The following is a 20,486-nucleotide window of genomic DNA, read 5'->3' on the forward strand; positions in this document are numbered from 1 at the left end:
TCACAACGTAGCCGAGGTAGTCGGATTTTTCGTCCAATAAACAGCAAATCGACCACAGAACACACGCAATTTACAGAAGTACGATCGTATCAACAACTTAGGCCATATTTAGCCGTATTATATATGGTTAAATATGGCCTAATTTGCTGATTCGCCTAAAACCCTACAGCAATGAATCAACCTACAGATATACACAACGTTTAGCGATAGAGCCTTCTTACAGGCATCTTCAGGCAGTTGATCACTACATCATTCACGAGCAGCAACGCGCTTAAATTTGTCAGGCATTTGATGGTGAACTAGTTTGAAAAATAGAACCTTCACTACAAGTGTGTCCCTGCAAATTCCTCTCTGGTGACTTTCGATTTCTAATGTAACTTTATAAATTGAATATGCTTCCATTTTAGAAAGTTACATACTGTATAATATTCTCGTACTTAATGATCTGAAACAGAAACGAAAAAACATTACATCAATGTATCGTGGGTCGTTTAAATTAAATAGAAAAAAAAATTTATTTCTTACTTTGGATGCCAAAAGATGTGCAAAGTAACTGTTTTCCGTAGTCTTCGTAGTCTCTCCATTTGACCAACTCTTATAAGCAATTAAAGACACCATACACTGACGCCTCATAGAATTAGTCGACGCGAAATCAAATAGCATCAATTTACACTGCTCGACAAAATTAACAGAACACATAGAAAACGTGGTGTAACTCGTGCAGCTTGTGATGAAGCGGGACAAAATTTGGTATGGTGGTGTACCACAGAATAACGATGAAATGAGGAGACAGCGAGAAACTTCGGACAGGTATAAGGGACATTTATATGGGTTGTATAAGAATTATCAAAAAGGTCACATTACGGAAGTCGATATAGGATGCTCAAAAATATGGTCACATGACATCAATACGGCGTATGATCCCCTACAACGGCTAAATAGGCCTGACAGCAGGGAACCATGCTCAATATAAGGGTGTCTATAAGATTCTGTGGCAACAAATCCCATTCTTCCACCAGTGCAGACCTTAGATCCCCAAGTGACTGAGGTGTTGGCGTAAAATGCGACTGCCCAAGGGCGGCCCACACATGTTCGATCGGATTTAAGTCTGCTGATCGAGCTGGCCAAGGCAGTCGTGGATAGCGTCAGTTTCAAGGTGTTCCTCCACCACTTTAGCTCTATGTGTTGTGTTGTCATGCACGTCCCAGATTTTATTTTCATGCAATGAAAAGAAAATCTGCGACAACCACCATGTTTTTGATAGGAGTACCGTAGTTACGGCACCCCTGTCAAAAACATTAAGAGAGAGGTGCGGCCGCTGATCATTATTCCGCCCCACACGAGAACAGAGCCTCCACGATAAGTGTCCCTTTCTCTGATGTTGGAGGGATGGTACCGCATTCCTCGTTGTCTCCAGATGAAATAACGTCTAGAATCTGTTTGTAGGCTAAAACGAGACTCATCAGAGAACAGAACTGTACCAAATTTTGTCCCGCTTTATCGCAAGCTGCACGAGTTACACCACGTTTTCTACATTTTCTGCTAATTTTATCGAGCAGTGTAGTTATAAAGTACTTATATATTTTTTTCTAACTTTAATGTACCTTTAGGTTTCTTATTAGCTCTTAAAATTTGAATAAATAAGTCAAAGTTTCTAGGGACTAGGGCTAGTTCACTTAAATTTAAGTTTAAGTGAATTGCCCTAGTCCCACGAAAGAAATCATCTTCATCCCAAAGGATGAAAAGCTTATATTCCTTAAGGAAAACCTTATACTCCTACCTGAGCATTGCTAACTCGGCCTCGCTTAAAATAGGACTCAATAAAGTTTTCCTTATCAGCGGGATTATTCAAGTATAAACTTTCTAAGTTGGTAAACCACTTCCTTTCACAGATATAACTGTTGTTTTCAAGTAATCAGCAACTATATGGAAAAACAGCAGTGGTAACAGTGGTTACGACTGATATTTTTAAACGCCCTGTGAATGGTTATGCAAGGTATGAAAAAACTTTTGTTCTACCATAGCCGAGTTAGTCAGCTCCTGATGGGTTTGGAGTCAAGAAAAATTTTATTCGGTTTTATTCGAAACGCTCGGGTTTATCATCCCACAAAATATATCTTGGTTGTGTACAGTGTTAGTGTTGTTTTTATCGGAAAAAATGAGAAGAACATATATTTTAAGAAGAGCATATATTTAGTGGATAATTTGGTACTAATTATAGAAAGCTATGTGGCCAAGAGGAAGAGGCTTGGGAGGTAGCAGTTCAATTAACTACTTCATTCACACTTGGGGAACGAAGGAAGACTACAATCGGTGGTGTACCGAAGAGTGTACAGGATGGGATTTCGCTAGTGTACATCGGTTTTTTAAGAAGGCTGAAAGCTATCGAACTGTACAAGGAATAACTCCAGGTCAGTGTATTTAAAAATATATACTTTATTTCGCAGAAAATGTTTAAAAGTTATTTTGTATTAATATCTATAAATTATTGCAATTTTTTATTCTCAGAATCGCTACAGACGTTTGTGACATATAGCCGAATGAAATTTATGAAATTTTTCACATCTATGGAAAATATGAAAAATGAAAAATATATGTGAAAAAAATGAAATATTTCATGATATCTAGATATCTATGAATGTTATTATTATTAATATCAGTATTAGTATTAGCCATACAGTGCATGGAAGCTTTGTTTGGCTTTTGCTGCGCTAGCCAAAAATCAAATCAAATAAAATAAAAACTAAAAGTAATTAATTAAAATAAATATCTAAAATAAAAATAATAAAATTATTATTGTTATTGTTTAATTTAATAATATATATATATATATAGTAATATAAAGTTACTTTTATATATAATATAAATAATAAATAATTGCAATATACGTATGTATATTGAATAAAATTATATAAATATAAATAATAATAATAAATATATAAAAAATAAATTGAAGAACCTATGTGTTTCCCTCTTCGAATAGGTAGCTATCCAACTGACCTTTCAATTTCTCCAAGCTGTCTCAACTACCCCCAGAGGTAAATTATTCTAGTAATTAACTCATGAACTAAAAGAAACTTGCTGCAATCCAGTCTAAATCTCTTTCTCAGTAATTTGAATTTATGGTCCCATTCCTAGAATCATTTATAACAGTCAAAATTTCTCCTTCATTCATTTCATTATCTCCTCTCAGAACCTTATAGACTTCAATTAGATTTCATCTAAGCTGCTTGGTTGCGAAGTTCTGTATCCCACATGTTCAAAGTCTTTCGTCATATGAGTGCCATTTTGCAGATCTTGCCAAGCAGGATGCTGACTTTTGACCCTTTCAAATAGTTCAATGTCTTTCTTTTTAATGTGCGATCTCCATACCTGAACACAATATTCCAGGCGGTGTCTTAGAATTGCCTTATAGAGTGAGATTATGACCTCCCTATTTCTACAAGCAAATGTTCAATAAACCATCGATTGACGAAAAAAAAAAAACTGTCATATTACGTCCAGTCGAGAATTACCTTATCTACCAATATGCATTGTGCCCATAAATTGCGTGTTTTTCTGAGGGGGAAACAGAGTTCCCAAGACAAAAACCTTGCTGTTCTCGCCTGAGACCCGATTAACTCAGCCATGGAGTCATAAAAGTTTCTCACCTCATTGACGGGATTTGAACACGGGTCTCTTACATCGGTGTGGAGTGGACGGCGAAAATTCATCGACTGGACACCCTGGCAGTACCATCCCCCATCGAAATTCACCAGCTCGGTTGTACGTGTCATGACGAAAACAACTAACTTGTGTGGTGTATACTCCTTCCATATATACTGGTCTGAGTCACTTGTTTATCTGGGAATTTGCAATGGACTACGAAAACAGGGATGTTCATATACTTGTTTGGAGGGTAATACAGAGTCCTTGATTAGTTTTTGCGGGGGCTATTTTGTTATAAATATGATTTAAACATGTAAGGAATATTTTTCACCCCTCCATTCATTGTTGGGCTTCTAATGGTTTAGTATTTAGTGCCCTCTTCTCCCTTTTGCGTGGCCTTGTCAGTGGCTCTTTCCATTTCGTATTTTGGTCATTCAGAATTTATGAAGTAGAATACTGATCGCAGCACACAACATTGTAACTCACCATCCAAATTAAAACTACCTATAAAAATTTAAAAATTCATTATTGCAGAGCAGGAACGTGTATTTGACTTCTCTATTGTGGGGAAGTCAATACTTAGTATAATAGTCGGCACTGTACTAACCTATTAATTTTATTTTTCTCCACCCCTACATACGCGAGAAACTAATTGTCATATTTTTAAATTGCAGGCCACCGAGGAAGTTCTGGACCGCTGAAAGTAACCGAGTTTGATACTGCGAATTCGCCATTAGCAAAAGCATTTCTGAAAGGCGCTCAAGAAATCGGCATAAAAATTGGCGACTTAAATGGAGATTTAGAAAGCGGTGCCATGCCAGTACAGAGTACGTATCGAGGAATGCTATTTGGATTATCAGCAGTAAAATTCTGGATAAATATGTTAAGCCGTGTTTATAGAATAAAGAAAAAATGTGTTTTCTAATTTTAGATCATTTCAAGGGTCTTAATCAGTGTCTCAAACTCATAGGGTACACTCGTGCCAGTTAGGAGGGGAAAGTGGAAGAAACTTTTTGCAGCAGATCTCCAGTTAATTCACAATTTTATAAGTTGTGAAACAGGTAGTTTTTTTATTATTACTAGGAAACCGAATTTCATGTGCTAGTTGGGATTTCCGATTGGTTGGGTTTTTCACTGAACAGATATCTTTTTAGATATATGCTCACTGGTTACTCTGACAATGACCTGTCACTTAATCGTTTTATTGCATCAGCTCATTCGTTGGAGTTATAATCTTTTTCTCTCTTTTCCTCCCTGCGTCATCCACAATTACTCTTATGCCTTTTTATCTGATTACTGAATCCATAATCTATTATTCGATTATGATCTCTCGATTATGCCCATCACTACTGAAAAGTGCAAATCGGGATTCCCAATTACATAACTCGCCATCATCCCTCGCGTTTCCGGGACCAATGCAGTCGTCTTTTCTGGTTGGATCCGTGATAAGCACCTTTCCTGACGGTCTTCGAATTCCGTAGTGAATTCTTTATAGAGTTCGTTGCATGATGCTGATACCGATGTCTTGTGATCTTCCTGCATTAAATATAGAGGTCAATTGTTTCTTTGTTTGACCAGGATTAAACTGGAAAATCCGTTGCAGACGTTGAGCATCTCGCTTCGTCCCCATCTTCGACGACATTTGCATCTCTTCAGGAGTTTCCCAGGCGTTTCAGACTAGTGCAACCATCCTCTGTTGCAGTACCTGCTAAAGGTGCACCAGCAATCATACATCCTTGGAAATTTGAGAAAGTCTATCCATTTCTCATTGCCGGCAAACCGATATGGACAGTAGTCGGGTCCCGTGACATCTTGCACATGTCACATACCATGCGATTTTTTTCGATTTAACCATTTTTGATAACATCGATTGTTGCATATAACTCAAACCTCCGTGATCCTAATCAACCATCCAGGCATTGTATATTCTAATGATTATTTCTGAATTTAAACACAATCAGTTTGTTAATGAATAATACAAATGCATTCTTGTACAGAAAATGTCGGTAATTTGTGTCATTTCAGTCATGGTTTGTCAGAATATTGTGTAATTAAATCCTATTTTACCAAACAATTTACCTTTTTAATATTATCAATATCTTTATTCAAATTTCCATTCTTTTTAACTGAAATCATAGCGCATCTTAATTACTTTGTGTATTTTAGATACCATCTACAACGGGAAGAGATGGTCTGGATTTCAAGCTTATCTTCGTCCTGTTATGGAACACCCAAATTTGGATGTAATGACAAATACCCTCGCAGTAAAGGTACGAAAAAAAGTAAAGGTACTGAGTTACGAACTGTATAGTAAATATGAGCTGAAAATGTAGGTAATGTTCAACCGTGAACGGTGTTTCAAATCTTGCGATACAGTAACTCCCTAAATTGATAAAGGATTCGTGCCCCATGAATAAAATTAATTGTTTCATTTCGAATAGAGTTGGGCAAGAAATAAATATACCAATTACTTTTAAATAATTTTAATTATTAATTTTATATTTATAAATATAAAATTGCGCTATTATATCAATAACAATATCACACTGTGGTGTAATGTGGACCGCCCGCAAATATTTCATCCAGTTAATCCTGTTCGCATTCCATATAAAATTTGTTTCAGTTTAAATCGATGCTCTCTCATTAGTAAATTTAAAGATATATGGAGTAATATAAGCAGTTGTAATTAAGATTTTGTAAGTAAGACTCATATGTCTTTGTAAATCACACCCACGAAAAATATTTCAGTAAGTGGAGTCCACGTGTACTACACCCTTCTCTCCCATGATTGTCTATGGGTGGGGTGAATCTTATTGGATTAAAAAACGGATAGTAATGATAATAACAGAACTCTATAATTTTCTAATAAAACTGTTTCTTTGGAAATTATAAAAAACAATCAGATTGAAAACTTCAGGCAAAAAATAATTAAACATTGAGACCTCCCCAAAGTTCTCGAGATCCCTGGGGGGATCACTACCCACAGTTAGACTCAATAAAACTTTAAAAAAAAAAAAGTTGTTTGGTAATATGCACACTGTTCGATGAACAGTGTGCATATTTAGAAATCCCCGAGGGAGGGGGATTTTGATTATGGGGTGGCACTTAGTCATTTTGCTCCTGTAGCTTAATGGTTAAAATGGAACTCCTCCAAAGGTTTGCAACTCACCTTTGTTGTGAGATATTTTTCGATTATTTTTTGTTTGTACTTTCTTATATTTCAGTTCTTATTTGTGTTTCATTTTTAATTTTTTTCTTGTTTTCTTTGTTTGCAATATTTATAAACTAATTCGTCGTAAGAATCTTGCCAAATATTCTCGGAGGAATGGTAGTTTTTAAGGTGGATTCGCAGAAAGTAAATAATCCAACTGGCTGCAGAATTATATTTGAGAAGTAATCTGGTTATTAGCAGCTGGAAGCAGTCACAGTTTAGGAAGTCTGGAAACTCTGATACACATATGTTTAGAGACCCTAAAAGGCAGTTGGGGAAACTCTTGAAGCAACAGAAATTGCATTGTTGGAGTCGTCCTTGTGGGTAGCACAGTTGATAGAATCACTGTCCTCCCCTCACCGGGTGCAAAAAACATGAGTTCGAGTCCCGTCGGTGAGAGGAAGAATTTTTATGGGCCTTTTTCACAAGATGGCTGAGGTTTGTCGGTCCCAGACGAGGGTAGCATGATTTTTCTTGCCGGAAACTCGAGTTTTTCGTCCAACAAACAGAAAATCGACCACAGAACACACGCAATTTACAGACAATATATATGGAGCAATGTGGCCTTAGTCGCTGATGCTCCTAAACCCTATAATAATAACAACAACACTATGTCGGAGTCTTCCACTAATTTGGGGGTCTTGCAGCAATTCGTGCCATTAAAGGCAAGTTAAATAACTATACTAAGCACTAAACTCGAGTCGCGTGATGCGGCGAAAATAACGGTGTTATTTTGCTTGCTTGTTTGCGTTAAATTCATATAATGCCAACACTCCATAGCAGTCATGTCAAATCGACCTCATGCACGAGGTTGGACCATCCGTTGATAATTAAACTCTGTGAACATTTAAAGTTTTTGAATTTTTTTTATCTGATTAAATTTTATCTATATGTTAAATTAACAATAATGATATCTTAACTATTACTAGCTTACCTAAGCAACTGAAATCGAAAAAGCGCAAGAGATAGTAAATTACCAAGTAACTCCTCAGGTTACGAAAGCCCAACTTACGATCATCGTGCATGCGAACAAATGCGGCCATAAGATAAACATTTTGATGTTTTCACCAATGAAAATCAACCATATTTGAATATTTATTTGTCTTTGTTCTCTCCGATCAATTAAAAAGGAATAAAGTTTGCTCTATCGATATTGAAAAAGAAACTAATTAAAAATTCTTCCCAGCTAAATATAATTTTCGCTGTCTCTTATAGCAAGCCATATATGATTGTTGGGACATTATTCTTCGTTAAGTTCCTTTAAACAAATTTCAAATCAAATTATTATATCAGGGCCACCCTCTGTATTTTGTCTGTAAATTGCGTGTGTTCTCTGGTCGATTTGCCTGTTTGCTGGACGAAAAAACACCAGTTTCTGGGGAAAATCTTGCTATTTAGGCCTGAGACCGACTAACTCGGCCATGGAGTGAAAAAAACCCATTAAAGTTCCTCGCGTCATCGACGGGATTCGAACCCGGGCCTTTTCCACCCGGTGTGGGGAGGACGGTGATGATACCATTGTGCTACACGCGCAGACAGTTCCTTTAAACAATAAGAGTTGTGCGTACCGCAAAATAATACTGTCGATAATTTAGCATCCTCAACAAGAATTAATTGTACTGTCCCTTTACTAAAAGCCACACAAATTTTTGCAAGCAACAGACCACAACAATGGCAAAACATAAGAAAAAAGATGGAAACACAGTAATGGTAAAACAAAGATCTAAAAAGAGCTATCATATAGGGCAATGCGAAAAATACGTACCTCATATAACTGATTATATATCTCTAAGTTGCATGTACTCTCTGTTCGGTTTAACTGCTTTGTTGAGTGAAAAACATGATTTTCAGGGAGAAAAAATCTTGCTGTTCTCTCCTAAGACAGATTGACTCAGCCACAGACTGAAAAAAAGCCAATAAAAGTTCCTCGCGTTATTGACGGGATTAGAACCCAGGCCTTTTCGACCTGCGTTGGGGAGGGCGGTGATTATAAGCGCTATCACACGCGAAGACTAAAACAAAACATTGAAAGGTCAAACTCACACCTGGACGGATCTGTATTAGTTTTCAGCGTCAAAAAAAGGCAAATCTTCTAACCTTTATGACAACCATATTTGTCGTCGAACACTGTATGAGAGAATTTAAAAGCTGCATCTTTCTTACAAGTTTTAAATGGAAGGGAAAATTGAACTATATGTGCAAATGCAATATAAGGTATTAGGTGGCTGCCAGCAACTATCACTTACCAACATATTGCACTTTAGAATTGTTGTATTTATTATTGAGCAGACCATGTGACGTGATCATCTTAAAACTGAAGCGTATTTTGACAATTATACCTCTTTATTTTATGTTTGTTTTTTTTAGATTGTCGTTAAAAAGAAGACAGTAGTTGGCATCGAAGTAATAAAACTCGGATCTAATCGAAAATTCTTCATCCGGGCGAGACGAGAAGTTATTTTGAGTTGTGGATCGATCGGTTCCCCCCACCTGTTATTTCTTTCCGGAATTGGACCCAAAGATCAGCTTCAGGCATTAGGGGTTAGTCTACTTTTGTTTTGTAAACAATACTTGGCTCCTATTGTAAAATAGTTTAAAAACTATTTAGACTATGCAGAGTTTAAATTTGACATATCAAAAATGATTTCAGTTTTTTTAATTTTTTTAATTGAAATTGAAGATTTTGGCACAAGAGCTACGGCGGCCATATCGTGCCTTTCAAATTAATATAATAGTTTCAAGTTTGTAAGCTTTTAGAGGTGAAAGAACACCCTTATCTTCTTTGGAAAGGCGAAAAATTCATCTAGGTTTGTTTCATTTCCCAAGATGCGCTTCATTGTCATAGGTTCCTGTAAAGTTATATGAGATAGAAATGATTCTAGCCTTTCCTGCTGATACCAGGAGCAGTCAAGTAAAATATGTTTTACTGAGAGAACATTATGGCAGTGAGTACACCATTGGGGTACCTTCGTTTCTGAGCAGGTAAAGATGAGTTATATGACAGTATCCAATGCGTGCTCTTGCAAGGGATCACTTCCTCTTCTTCTCTTACCTTCCTGGTGCCAGAGGTCCAAAAGCTAAACTTGTATGAAATGTGTTTAAGAGTTTCAAATTTATCACTGGAATTTTATAATTATAATTAAATGTATAATTAAAATGTATAATTATATATTTTAAAAATATTTATAATATTATAATAAAATATATTATATTATGATAAAATATATATTTTATATTATCAAACTGTGTTAGGCAGATATATTCCAGCTTTATGAAATATATCTGTCCAACCTTGAGTGTCGGGATCACTCAGGTCACAATACATCGAAACTCTGCAGCTGTGGATCCATCTCACTTGTTTTGATTTGCTGTCCTCCGTTGAAGCTTAGTCGGCATGATACCTTGCTCCCACTCAATATGGAGAGATTGGGGTTCAATTCCCAGCGATGACTGAAGAGATTTTTTTAAATTTCTTAAGGAATTTCTAAAGTCTTGTTTTTTGTTGTTGTTGAAGAGTTTTAGGCGTATCAGCAACTTAAGTCATATTGCACCGGATATAATATGTCTCTAAATTGAGTGTGTTCTTTGGTCAATTTGCTGTTTTGTTAGATGAAAAATCTGAGTTTCCGGGTGAAAAACAACCATGCTAACCTCGACTGAGACCGTTCTTCTAAAGTCTTCTTCAGACAAAGCCCACAAATACGAATGTGAGCGACAAGTTCCGTTGCTGTTGAAATAATAAATTTGAAATTCTTGATTTGGTTTGCAATGTCCAACCTCTTCCCGAATTCTACCAATCACAATGATATGCTTTTTTCATTTACATCTACCATTCCTTTCAATTTTATTTTTTCAGAGGAATCGAAAATAGGGGTATAGAAGTTTAAAAAATAATAAAACCTTAACGACCAAAGTTAGATGAACTCATTTACTCAGTTTTCCACGCAGTATTATCCTTTTGACAAATTGCTTAATGCCCTAATTGTGATCATCGACTTCCATGCCATAATAGTGAGAAGCCAAATTGCACAACTTGGCGATAAAAGTGATTATCTCATTACGTTGTCTTCACATATAACGCAATGGTTGTAATCATCGACTTTCCCACGCTGGGTGGAAAAGGCTCAAGTTCGATTAAATGATGTCAAGGAATTTCCATGGTTTTTTTTTCATTCCATGGAAGTTTTGTGGGCTTTATTCATTGTCTCGGGCGAGGATAGCAAGGTTCTCTCCTCTCCCCGGAAAATCGGGTTTTTCTTCAAAGAAAACAGACAAACCTACCAGAGAATGAACACACACACACACGCACACATCGATAGATGAGGTAATTGTTGGTGGAGCCTAATATAACAGTTTCTTTTTTTTTAAATCTTATTAGGTAATTTCGTAATTGAAAATTGGCCTACTTAATTCTGGTTCCTTCATAAACTCGATTTCTCAACAAGACATTTCAAATGATATCGACTTTTCTCTGTAGATGCAAAAATAAATTCTTGGGTGAAATTGTGGAAAAACATATTTTTAAGAATGGTTTTAAAAGTGTATAATACAATTACAAGCCACTGAGTTCTTATTGTTTTTTTTACCATTGTTTTATCAATTAGATTCCTGTTATAGTTGATCTGCCAGGAGTTGGAAGGAGTCTGCAGGATCATCTGAACGTTCCAATGTATTTTCATGTGCAGAAGCCCGTGACTATGAATACAGCCAAAGCAAAAACTCTTAAAGAAATCTTGAATTACTTTATCAGAGGAAACGGTAATGTTAACAAACAACTCTTTGTATTATATACATATTATTATTTGAATTTGATTTTTGTTTTTAGCAAAAAAAAGAAAGAGTTAGATATGCAATTACTAAAGAGGTTCTATAGTTTAGTCCTCAGTAGAGGGACCAAATTTTCCTGGGTGAAAAGCGGGAATTCTGAAGGTAAAGAAAATCGAGACAAAATGCAATATATTATTGTTCTTCTTTATATTCGCCTTCTTCCCACGTTTATATAGGGTCGACATTTCCACCCTTAATTCTTTTACTCCATTATTCCCTATCCTGGGCTTCCTCTCTCCTCCATCCTCTCTCTTTTAAATCCTCTGCCACCTTGTCCTTCCATCTCAGCTTAGGTCTGCCCCCCCCTTCCTCTTCCCTATCACCCCCAACTTTTCACACCTCTTTCCCACATACTTCTCACTTCTTAGTTCCACATGTCCAAGCCTCCTCAACCTAGATTCCTGCAATTTTTTTACTCAGAGGCCGCCACTTCCATCTTCTTCTCCTGGGCCCTTGTAATCGCCCATGTCTTAGCACCATACATCAATGCGGATCTGACCACAGTTTTATACACTCTTCCCTTCATTCTACAATTTACTTTCTTATCACACAGCACCCCACTCATCTTTCTCCAGTTCAACCATCCACATTGCACTCTATGTTGTATTTCTGCCCTCAATCCTCCATCCCTCTCAACGTTCTATCCCAGATACTTAAATTTCGAAACTGAGGTAGGTAGCTTTTCCTCCTGCAGTTTTATAGGACTCTCATCTTCTCCATTCAATGCCATATATTCTGTCTTTGTTCTACTTATCCTCATGCTTCTCTCTTCCAATCTCCCTTCCTTCCTTGGAATGGTTCGCACAGTATGATATCATCTGCGAACAGCATACTCCACGGTGCTCTACTCTTCACGTTTCTCACCAACACATCCATTACCAGATCAAACAGATATGGGCTGAGAGCTAATCCCTGGTTCAGTCCAACTTCTAAGACAAAATGCACTCTAAAGTATAAAAATCGTGCCAATGCTAGAACCAATTTACAGGAGGCGGGACACATTGAAACTCGAATTTTTTTTAATATAGTTAGGGAAGGATGTTACGTGGTTATATTCCATTAAAATTAATTACTATATTTAATAACCACTCATATATCACGTAAACTTAATAATACAGTTTATTAAGCTAATCACCCAAACTACTATACATTTAAGGTGATGTTTCAGGCATCTTACTGATACCCTTCATCAGATCATGCTGCTGGACACTCTCCTGCTTTCTGATGCTACCAGAAACCTGGTGTGCATACCATAACGTCCCCATAACGGGACATAACACCCCCCCAAAAAAATACATGGGACACTAACATGCACTAGGTAATGCTAATCCAGAATAACCGTACAATAAACTCGAATTGTTTAATTGATTTTCTATAAGAATTCAGAAAAGGTTCTTATTTATTCAAAATTATATAATAACAAAAAAAAAAGGTCCTGTTATATAAGGGTAGCAAGTTTCAGAGTGATGGATTAGTGTTTAAGGCTTGATGATGCAGCTGAGGTTTGATGTCAAGTGGATATGTGTAGTACATGTGTTGTGTCTCATGTAAGGTGACCCCTACACATTAGTTCAACTTCCCCATGGTTCTCTGTGATATACAAAACTCTGTAAATTGGCCAGAAATGAGTGTAGTGCTATGTTTGCGAAGTGTGTGTGTGTGTTGTTTAGTTGTTTCTGGCCACTTAGCTACCAGGAAGGCTGTTTTCTAGTACTCGTTTACGCCAAGAGGAGGCAGGCCACGACTATACACGTACTAAACTAAATGTATTATTATCAGCACCCATAGGAAGAAGTCGTATGGGTGCAGCAGTCTCCTATATTTATGTACGGTGGTGAAGACCACAAGGAATCCAGTATCCAATAGAGATAGTGTAATACCAATGGATGACAGAAGTTTCCGTACCAGGAAGCCCAAATTTTCACAATACCAGCAGGTGAAAATCCCGCCTTTAATAAACTGGAGACCAGCGAATTCTGCCCCCAATTTTAGAATGGATGTCAAGTACTAAGTGTGGGTCAGCGTTATTGACGAACGACAACCCACAAATTAAGTTGCCCGGCTACTTTGCCCTTATGTCCGCCATATCTGCTCCATGTTTTGCTGTAAGTGGCAACTTAGTTGGTACATCGTTTGGAAAGTCATGTGTTCGATTCCTCTCATCAACTGGGGGAATTATTAAATCGAGATCTCTTCAGTTGAGGCTGTAATTAGCCGATCTCGGGCGGTGTAGGATTTTCCCGGTGATTATTCTGAGTTTTTCAACCTCTGTGTTTTGCATGAAAAACACAGATATTCAGCGAGATAAGGGCAATTAGAGAGATTTAATTGACTTTTAATATGGCATGGCATGCCAAACATACCGGTACAAGTATCTCGTAAACTGCAATCTTGCTGGTTGGTTGGTTGGTTGGTTTTGTTTTTATTGGCGCATTAGCTACTGAGGCTATAATGCGCCAAGACCAGGTCGTATATAAAAAATTTTAAACTTTCAGTGACCTACTTAGTTAGGTCACTATGTCAAGATGTATAACATATGTATGCAATCTTGCTGGAGTTTACAAGTATGACTGTGTCTCGAGTACCTCTCCAGTTATTAAATCTCAATGCAACCGAGCACCTGTTAGTTGAGTCAAAACGAACTCTTCGGAGTACAGATACGCAACCACACAATTATAATAACTGTGAAAAGCAGTTAAGTCAACATGGACTAGCATCCCTGTACCATGCATTCGATACTTTGGTGAGTCCATGCTACGACCAATCCAGGCTGTACTGAGAGTTATAGGGAGGGTCTCACTCATTATTAGGTAGGTGGACCTAATAAAGAGACCACTCAGTATATTTCGATAATGTAAATGGTTAAAATCTTGTATATTGTGTAGTCTGATCCAATTTAACGGTCTTTATAATTATGAAATATTAATACTGTAGTATAATAAATAAGATAAATTAATTTATCGTTGGTCGATTTTAACTCTGGTGACATATCCTACCATTTATCATCCTTTTAAGTTTATTACAGTGGTCATGAAGCCATACCGGTTTTTTCCCCATATGCAATTGTTTGTTTCATAAAACTGTTTCCGTAGGATATTTGAGTCGAAGCGGTGTAGAAGTTGTGGTTCGAGCATCTTATCCCAAAATATCATCTCCTGATCCAGAAGTGTTCCTCATATTGTTTAATATGGGCTCTGTGAACGAAGTGTTTGCTAAAATCTCCAACTTCAAAACCGAGGTAAGATATCTGATATTATTAGCAAATCGAGCTAAGATATATTTTATTGACGAAAATATTTAGTACAAAGCGAAGTTATGGTGCAGATAATGGACTCTGAAAAGAGGAAGGATCGTTGAGCTGTCAAAGCTGGATGGTCAACAAGGGAAATCGCTTTTGTATGGATCGTGAAGGCCTCAGGGCACTCGCATAAGTGCCCTGAGGTACTCCTCTCTTTACATTATATGATTTTCTCTTTGTATTTTCTACTACTAATATTATTAATAATAATAATATTCCAAGTAAAGTCTCTAGCTTCCAAAGCGTATTGGATAAAGCGTAGTCGGCGTACTCACATAATTCTACCTCCATTTTTCTGATCTGCTTCACTTTTGCTGATCTTTCTGATTCTTTCTCCATTCTGTGAAAGATTTCCGAGCACACTTCTGTGCCAGCTGAGCCCTCGTACAACTCGTGGATATCATACTCATGTTTGTCATATTTTTATTCTTAAACTGCTCTGCCACTGCATTCATCTCGTCCATCTTACACCAAGTTTTTTTGTTGGACTTTTTTTTTCTGTAACATGCAGTCCTATAATAGTTACTTACCTTTAATCTTTAAAGAAGTCTCACTTCACTGCCGTGGCAAGTAGCTGTAGGGAGGAGTTGATTTCAAAGGGGGTATCATAATCGCTAATTAAACTTTGGCTTCCTTCGTTTCTTAGACTATTTTTTTCACACTCTGGAAAAGTATTTTGTATAAATTTACCCAATCAGAGAGGTAGACAAGTTCCTACTTGTCTATCTCTCTTGTCCAAGATTCATGAATCTTGATATTCTCCAATATTTTCTGAAATTCGGTCAACAAAAATGCTTCAGCTCTCTCTCTCCAGTATGGAGTGTAAATAATCCTTAATATGTACTTAAAGTTTTTCCAATTTCTATTTGACTCATTTCAATGAAATTTGGAATGTCTTTGGCAAGTGTTTCTGAAGGAGTCAAATTTAAAATTTTATCGATTTGTTCATCGGGAATAAAGTGACAGATTGCGAATTCCGTTTTATTCGCCATTATATTTATTGTATTTACATGACAGCGTGATTATTATTCACTTATTCTAGTTTTAAGAATGTTTTTAAACTTTTTACTAAAAACGGTTAAAAGCAAGACAACCAGGGGCGCGTTATACCTTCATTGCGCCCAAGGCAAAATGAAATTTGGGCCTCCAGATAAAGAAAAAACTAAAAAAAGAACATTTTCAATTACATTTTATTGAAATTTTCTTATGTCATATAATTTAGGTTAATAAATTATATGATATAAGAAAAATATCTAAGCCAGAAGAATAATTCAAAAATAATAAATACACTTTAATCTAATAAGTATTTTTACACTACTTTATTTGGACTTTTCATGCTTTTTGGGTTGAGCAATTGTTCATTACAATAAAATTCTGTTTGTAATATCATTCTCGATATAATTTGCCAAATTATTTAATTTTTCTTGTTTTCTTGTAAAGTTACTTAATTTTTCTTGATAAGTGGACTTGGCACATTATAGTCTAAACCGCTCATGCGCCACAAAAACCTAAGATCATAATTACCTTCTCTCCTGGTGGCGGCACATGTTCAGACTATTTTGAAAGAGAGAGAGAGCGGGGATTATAGAAGCCAATTCAGAAGAACAGTGCCCATGAAAGTATCAGTAGAAAAGGCATGCAGCAGAAACAGTATGTGTATGAGACAGCGAGTGGAAGAGACTCTGTTAGAGAGGAGTCATTAATTAACCTAACTGACCTCTTCTCAATGGAATCAAGGAGCCTGAGAGACATCTTGGGGGCACCGCCCCAGATGTGGGAATAATATTCCATGGTAGGGCGGATTTGCGATTTATACAGAGTGAGCAGCTGTTTGGAAGAAAAGTAACGCCGAGAGCGAAAGGGAAAACCAAGTTTTTTAGATGCAGAGGAAGCAATATTTGTAATGTGCTTGTGCCAAGAGAGATTAGAAGTTAGAGTAATCTCCAAAAGATATCATTTTGCCTAGAAATCGGAGTGTCACAAAAGATAAGCATATGAGCAGAAGAATCCTTTTTGTGAGATATAAGACAAGACTGAGTTTTAGGGATTGAAATCAACTAAGTTTTCTCTCCTCCACTGGAGAATTAACTGGAGATCGGCATTTAAGGAATCGGTAGCGGATAATCGGGAAGTTTAAGCTGATTGAGCAGGGCAGCACATTGCATTTCACTTTCCAGTTTCTCAAACTGGAAAGTGGAATGCAATGTGCCGTCATCAGCAAAACTACTGATAGGATTTCCGGTCAAAGGAAGAAGGTCATTAATATATAAGAGGAAAAAAGGAGGAAAAGAACTGAACCTTGGGGGACACCAGCATTAGTGAAGAAGTTAGAAGACAGAGAGCTATCTACCATCACCCTCAGTGAGAGGTCAGAGAGAAAACTGGATACCCAATTACAAAAAAAACAGCTGGAAAACCATAAGATGGAAGCTTGTTTAGAAGACCTTTATGACAAACACAATAATGCCTTTGAGATGTCAAGAGCAACTGCTTGTGTTTCGCTGAACTTTTCCATTGAATTTGTCCATAAATGGGTAAAATAAGCCAGAATATCACCAGTGGATCGACACTGACGGAATCCATACTGGGGATCGTTCATCAGACGGAAGGTTTCTAGGTAGTTTAAGTGTTGGCGGGTAATTGATTTCTCATTACTTTAGAAAGAGTAGAAGTAATTGCAATGGGCAATAATTGGATGGGAGGGATTTGTCACCCTTTTTAGGAACTGGCTGGATATGAGCAAATTTCCAAGCAGAAGAAAAAAACACTTCTGGAATCAGAAAGTAAAAAGAGGCGGCAAAGAACAGGAGTAAGTTCAGGAGCACAGGTTTTGAGAACAAGTGGAGAAATCCCATCAGGACTAGGAACTTTCTTAGTACCAAGATTCATCAAAATCCTTCTGACATCCTTTTGACGGAAGACCACAGGAGACATTGAATGGCGCTTGTTGGGAATGGTGGTAGGTGTTTTACCAAGATCATTAATACATGAGCTGGAAGAAAAATGGGATGCTAGCAGGTCAGCTTTATCCTTGGCTGAAGTGGCAATAGAACCATTGGTTTTGACAGAGATGGGAGCAGAGATGGGTAAAAGTTGCGGCCAATAGCTTTGGCAAGAGACCAGAATGCTCGGCTACCATTAGAGCAAGAAGCAAGTTTTCTACTCTTACCTTATTTAAAATCTAGTTTGGACTGATTAATAATTGCTTTACAATTGTTGCGAGCTTTTGTGTAGGCAGAAAATGAAACTGAAGAATTGGAAACAAGCCAATTACGATATGCAACATTCTTCTCTTGAACAGCCTTAGCACATTTATTGGAAAAAAAAAGTTTACATAAAGGATGAGATTTTAAATTGGAGTGTGCAATAAAGGATTCCATTCCTACAAGAATAATTTCACGGACACGATTTGAGCAAGCGTTGACATCAGAAGTTTTGAAACAGTAATCTGTCCAAGGAAAAGAAGAAAAGAAATCTTGCAGGTCATCCCATTTTGCATTCTTGTAATGCCAAACAACACGAGGTTGGGAATAACCATGAGATAAAGGCTCCATTGGAGAAGAGACAATCACCAAGTTGTGATCTGAGGTGCCTAAAGTACCACTCACTTCGACCTTGTACTTAGAAGGGTTGTTTGTGAGAAAAAGATCAAGCGTGTTGGCTGTATGGTTAGGATTGTCCGGTATTCTGGTAAGTAAATGAACAATCTGTGTGCAAAGTTCATTGACCTTTGCAGGTAGAAAGTTCAATTTCCGATAAAAATTATTAAAATACATTAGTAAAAAAAAACAGTAATGAGTTTTTGAAATAGTGATTTTGGGATCCCCTCTGATCGGGGCCCTAGGCAGATGTCTTTTTTATGCAGCCTTCAGAACGCAGATGTTTGAGTGTTGGTGCGGAGAATACCCGGGAATATTATTTACTGCCCACAGTTGTGCCCACAGTTCTGCCCACTTATTGTGCCCACAGTAAAGTTCGGAGGATGTGGAATCATGGTATAGGATGCTGTTTCACATGGTTCACATTCGAACTGTAGTGCTGGTTGACAAAAACCCCAATGCGGAGTCGCATATTGACATCTTTGACAATTCCGCAGTACCCACGCTCTGGAAATTGGTCTTCCATGTTCCAACACAACAATGATCCATCCCATACAACCATCATTGTAAAACACTGATACGGGGAAAATGAAGTTCAACAAATTTCCTGGAATCTAAAGTCCAGATCTAGAGTTCATCCCATCGAGATGAACTGGAATGCCAAATCAGAAAGTCAGCACACTTTTCATGTACTAGCTACTGCAATGAACGAGGAATGGTCATTCCAATTTGAGACAAGTTATGGATTGATTCCAACGCCTTAGCTGGTATGAACCTATCGGCCATCCTCATCCTGTTAGCTTTCATCCCTAGGGATTTCGTGCCTCTTAAGGGGGATGGCGGGATGTGCCACTCACAAAGCTGCCAGAAGCTCGGTGATAATATCACGCCTGTCATCATCTTTATTGTAGTTATCAGTCATTTCTAGGCAGTGATGTCTGGTAAACGCTGTATTTTCAGGTATTCAACAAGCTGCGTGGTCCTTAACTGATGGGGGGAGATGGTGTTTATTGTTGGCACACTTCAACAGCCAGAATTCAGTCGTATATGTTCTCCTACTTTATACATTCTACTTTATACGACTATAAAGAATGTCTTCATCTAATTAAGCCTTATTTGTTATTTTTCTACTGGATTTTTGAATTTTGATAATATTTGTTTGCAGTTATGCGATACTCAGAATTCGTTTAAGCAAAATATGATTCAACGGGGAAAAGCGTTTGTGATAAATCTGCACAGTATACATTTTTCTTTCCTTATTTGTTTGCAATTGTAGGATTATGTAAGCGTAGATATTTTTCTGATTTTGAAGCAATTATATGTTAATTTTGATAATTTTGTTTCTCAGGCTTTCATGAAATCATTTCCCGATACTCATAATGATTCAAAAGAAGGATTTATTATACTAGCGTCTTGTCTTCACCCTCGTTCTCGTGGACAAGTTATGTTCGTCTCTGCAAATCCTTTAATATCTCCTGTAATTGATCCAAAGTATCTATCGGTAGAGTATGATATTAATTGCACGATACAAGGTTTGTGCTTACTTATTATTTTTTTATTTTATTATCACAGAATGTTGTTGTATAATTTTAGGCGCATCAAGTCTTAGACCATATTATACAGTATATATTTGGAAATTGCGTGTATTCTGTAGTTTTCTGGACAAAAATCCCGAGCTTTCTGGAGAATAAAACCTGGCAACCCCCTTGTCCGAGACTGCTAACTGAACCACATTGTGAAAAAGAAACAATAAAACTTTCTTGACAGGATTCAAACGTAAGTCTTTACACCCCAGTGTGAAGACAATCCTTATAGGCACTATGTTATTCGCGAGGGTCTTATCATAGAACGCCTTACTACCCAGGGGTTCACATCTAGTGAGTATGGGCTTGGAAAACGCAGG

The 20,486-nt window shown here is 37.1% G+C and overlaps 1 protein-coding gene across 1 annotated transcript in view; it reads left to right on the forward strand.

The window, feature by feature from the left end:
* LOC150082158 (neither inactivation nor afterpotential protein G-like) overlaps positions 1 to 20,486 on the forward strand; it is a 74,214-nt gene that overhangs the window by 43,819 nt on the left and 9,909 nt on the right. Inside the window, exons 4-9 of the mRNA XM_090380440.1 lie at positions 2,222 to 2,411; positions 5,815 to 5,918; positions 9,227 to 9,400; positions 11,464 to 11,617; positions 14,779 to 14,924; positions 19,932 to 20,115. Of these exons, the coding sequence (XP_090236566.1) occupies positions 2,222 to 2,411; positions 5,815 to 5,918; positions 9,227 to 9,400; positions 11,464 to 11,617; positions 14,779 to 14,924; positions 19,932 to 20,115 (952 nt within the window). The remainder of the gene's footprint in view (positions 1 to 2,221; positions 2,412 to 5,814; positions 5,919 to 9,226; positions 9,401 to 11,463; positions 11,618 to 14,778; positions 14,925 to 19,931; positions 20,116 to 20,486) is intronic.

Source organism: Mastigoproctus giganteus, chromosome 8, assembly GCF_048544385.1.
Source record: "Mastigoproctus giganteus isolate SK-2022 chromosome 8, ASM4854438v1, whole genome shotgun sequence".
NCBI lineage: Eukaryota > Metazoa > Arthropoda > Arachnida > Uropygi > Thelyphonidae > Mastigoproctus > Mastigoproctus giganteus.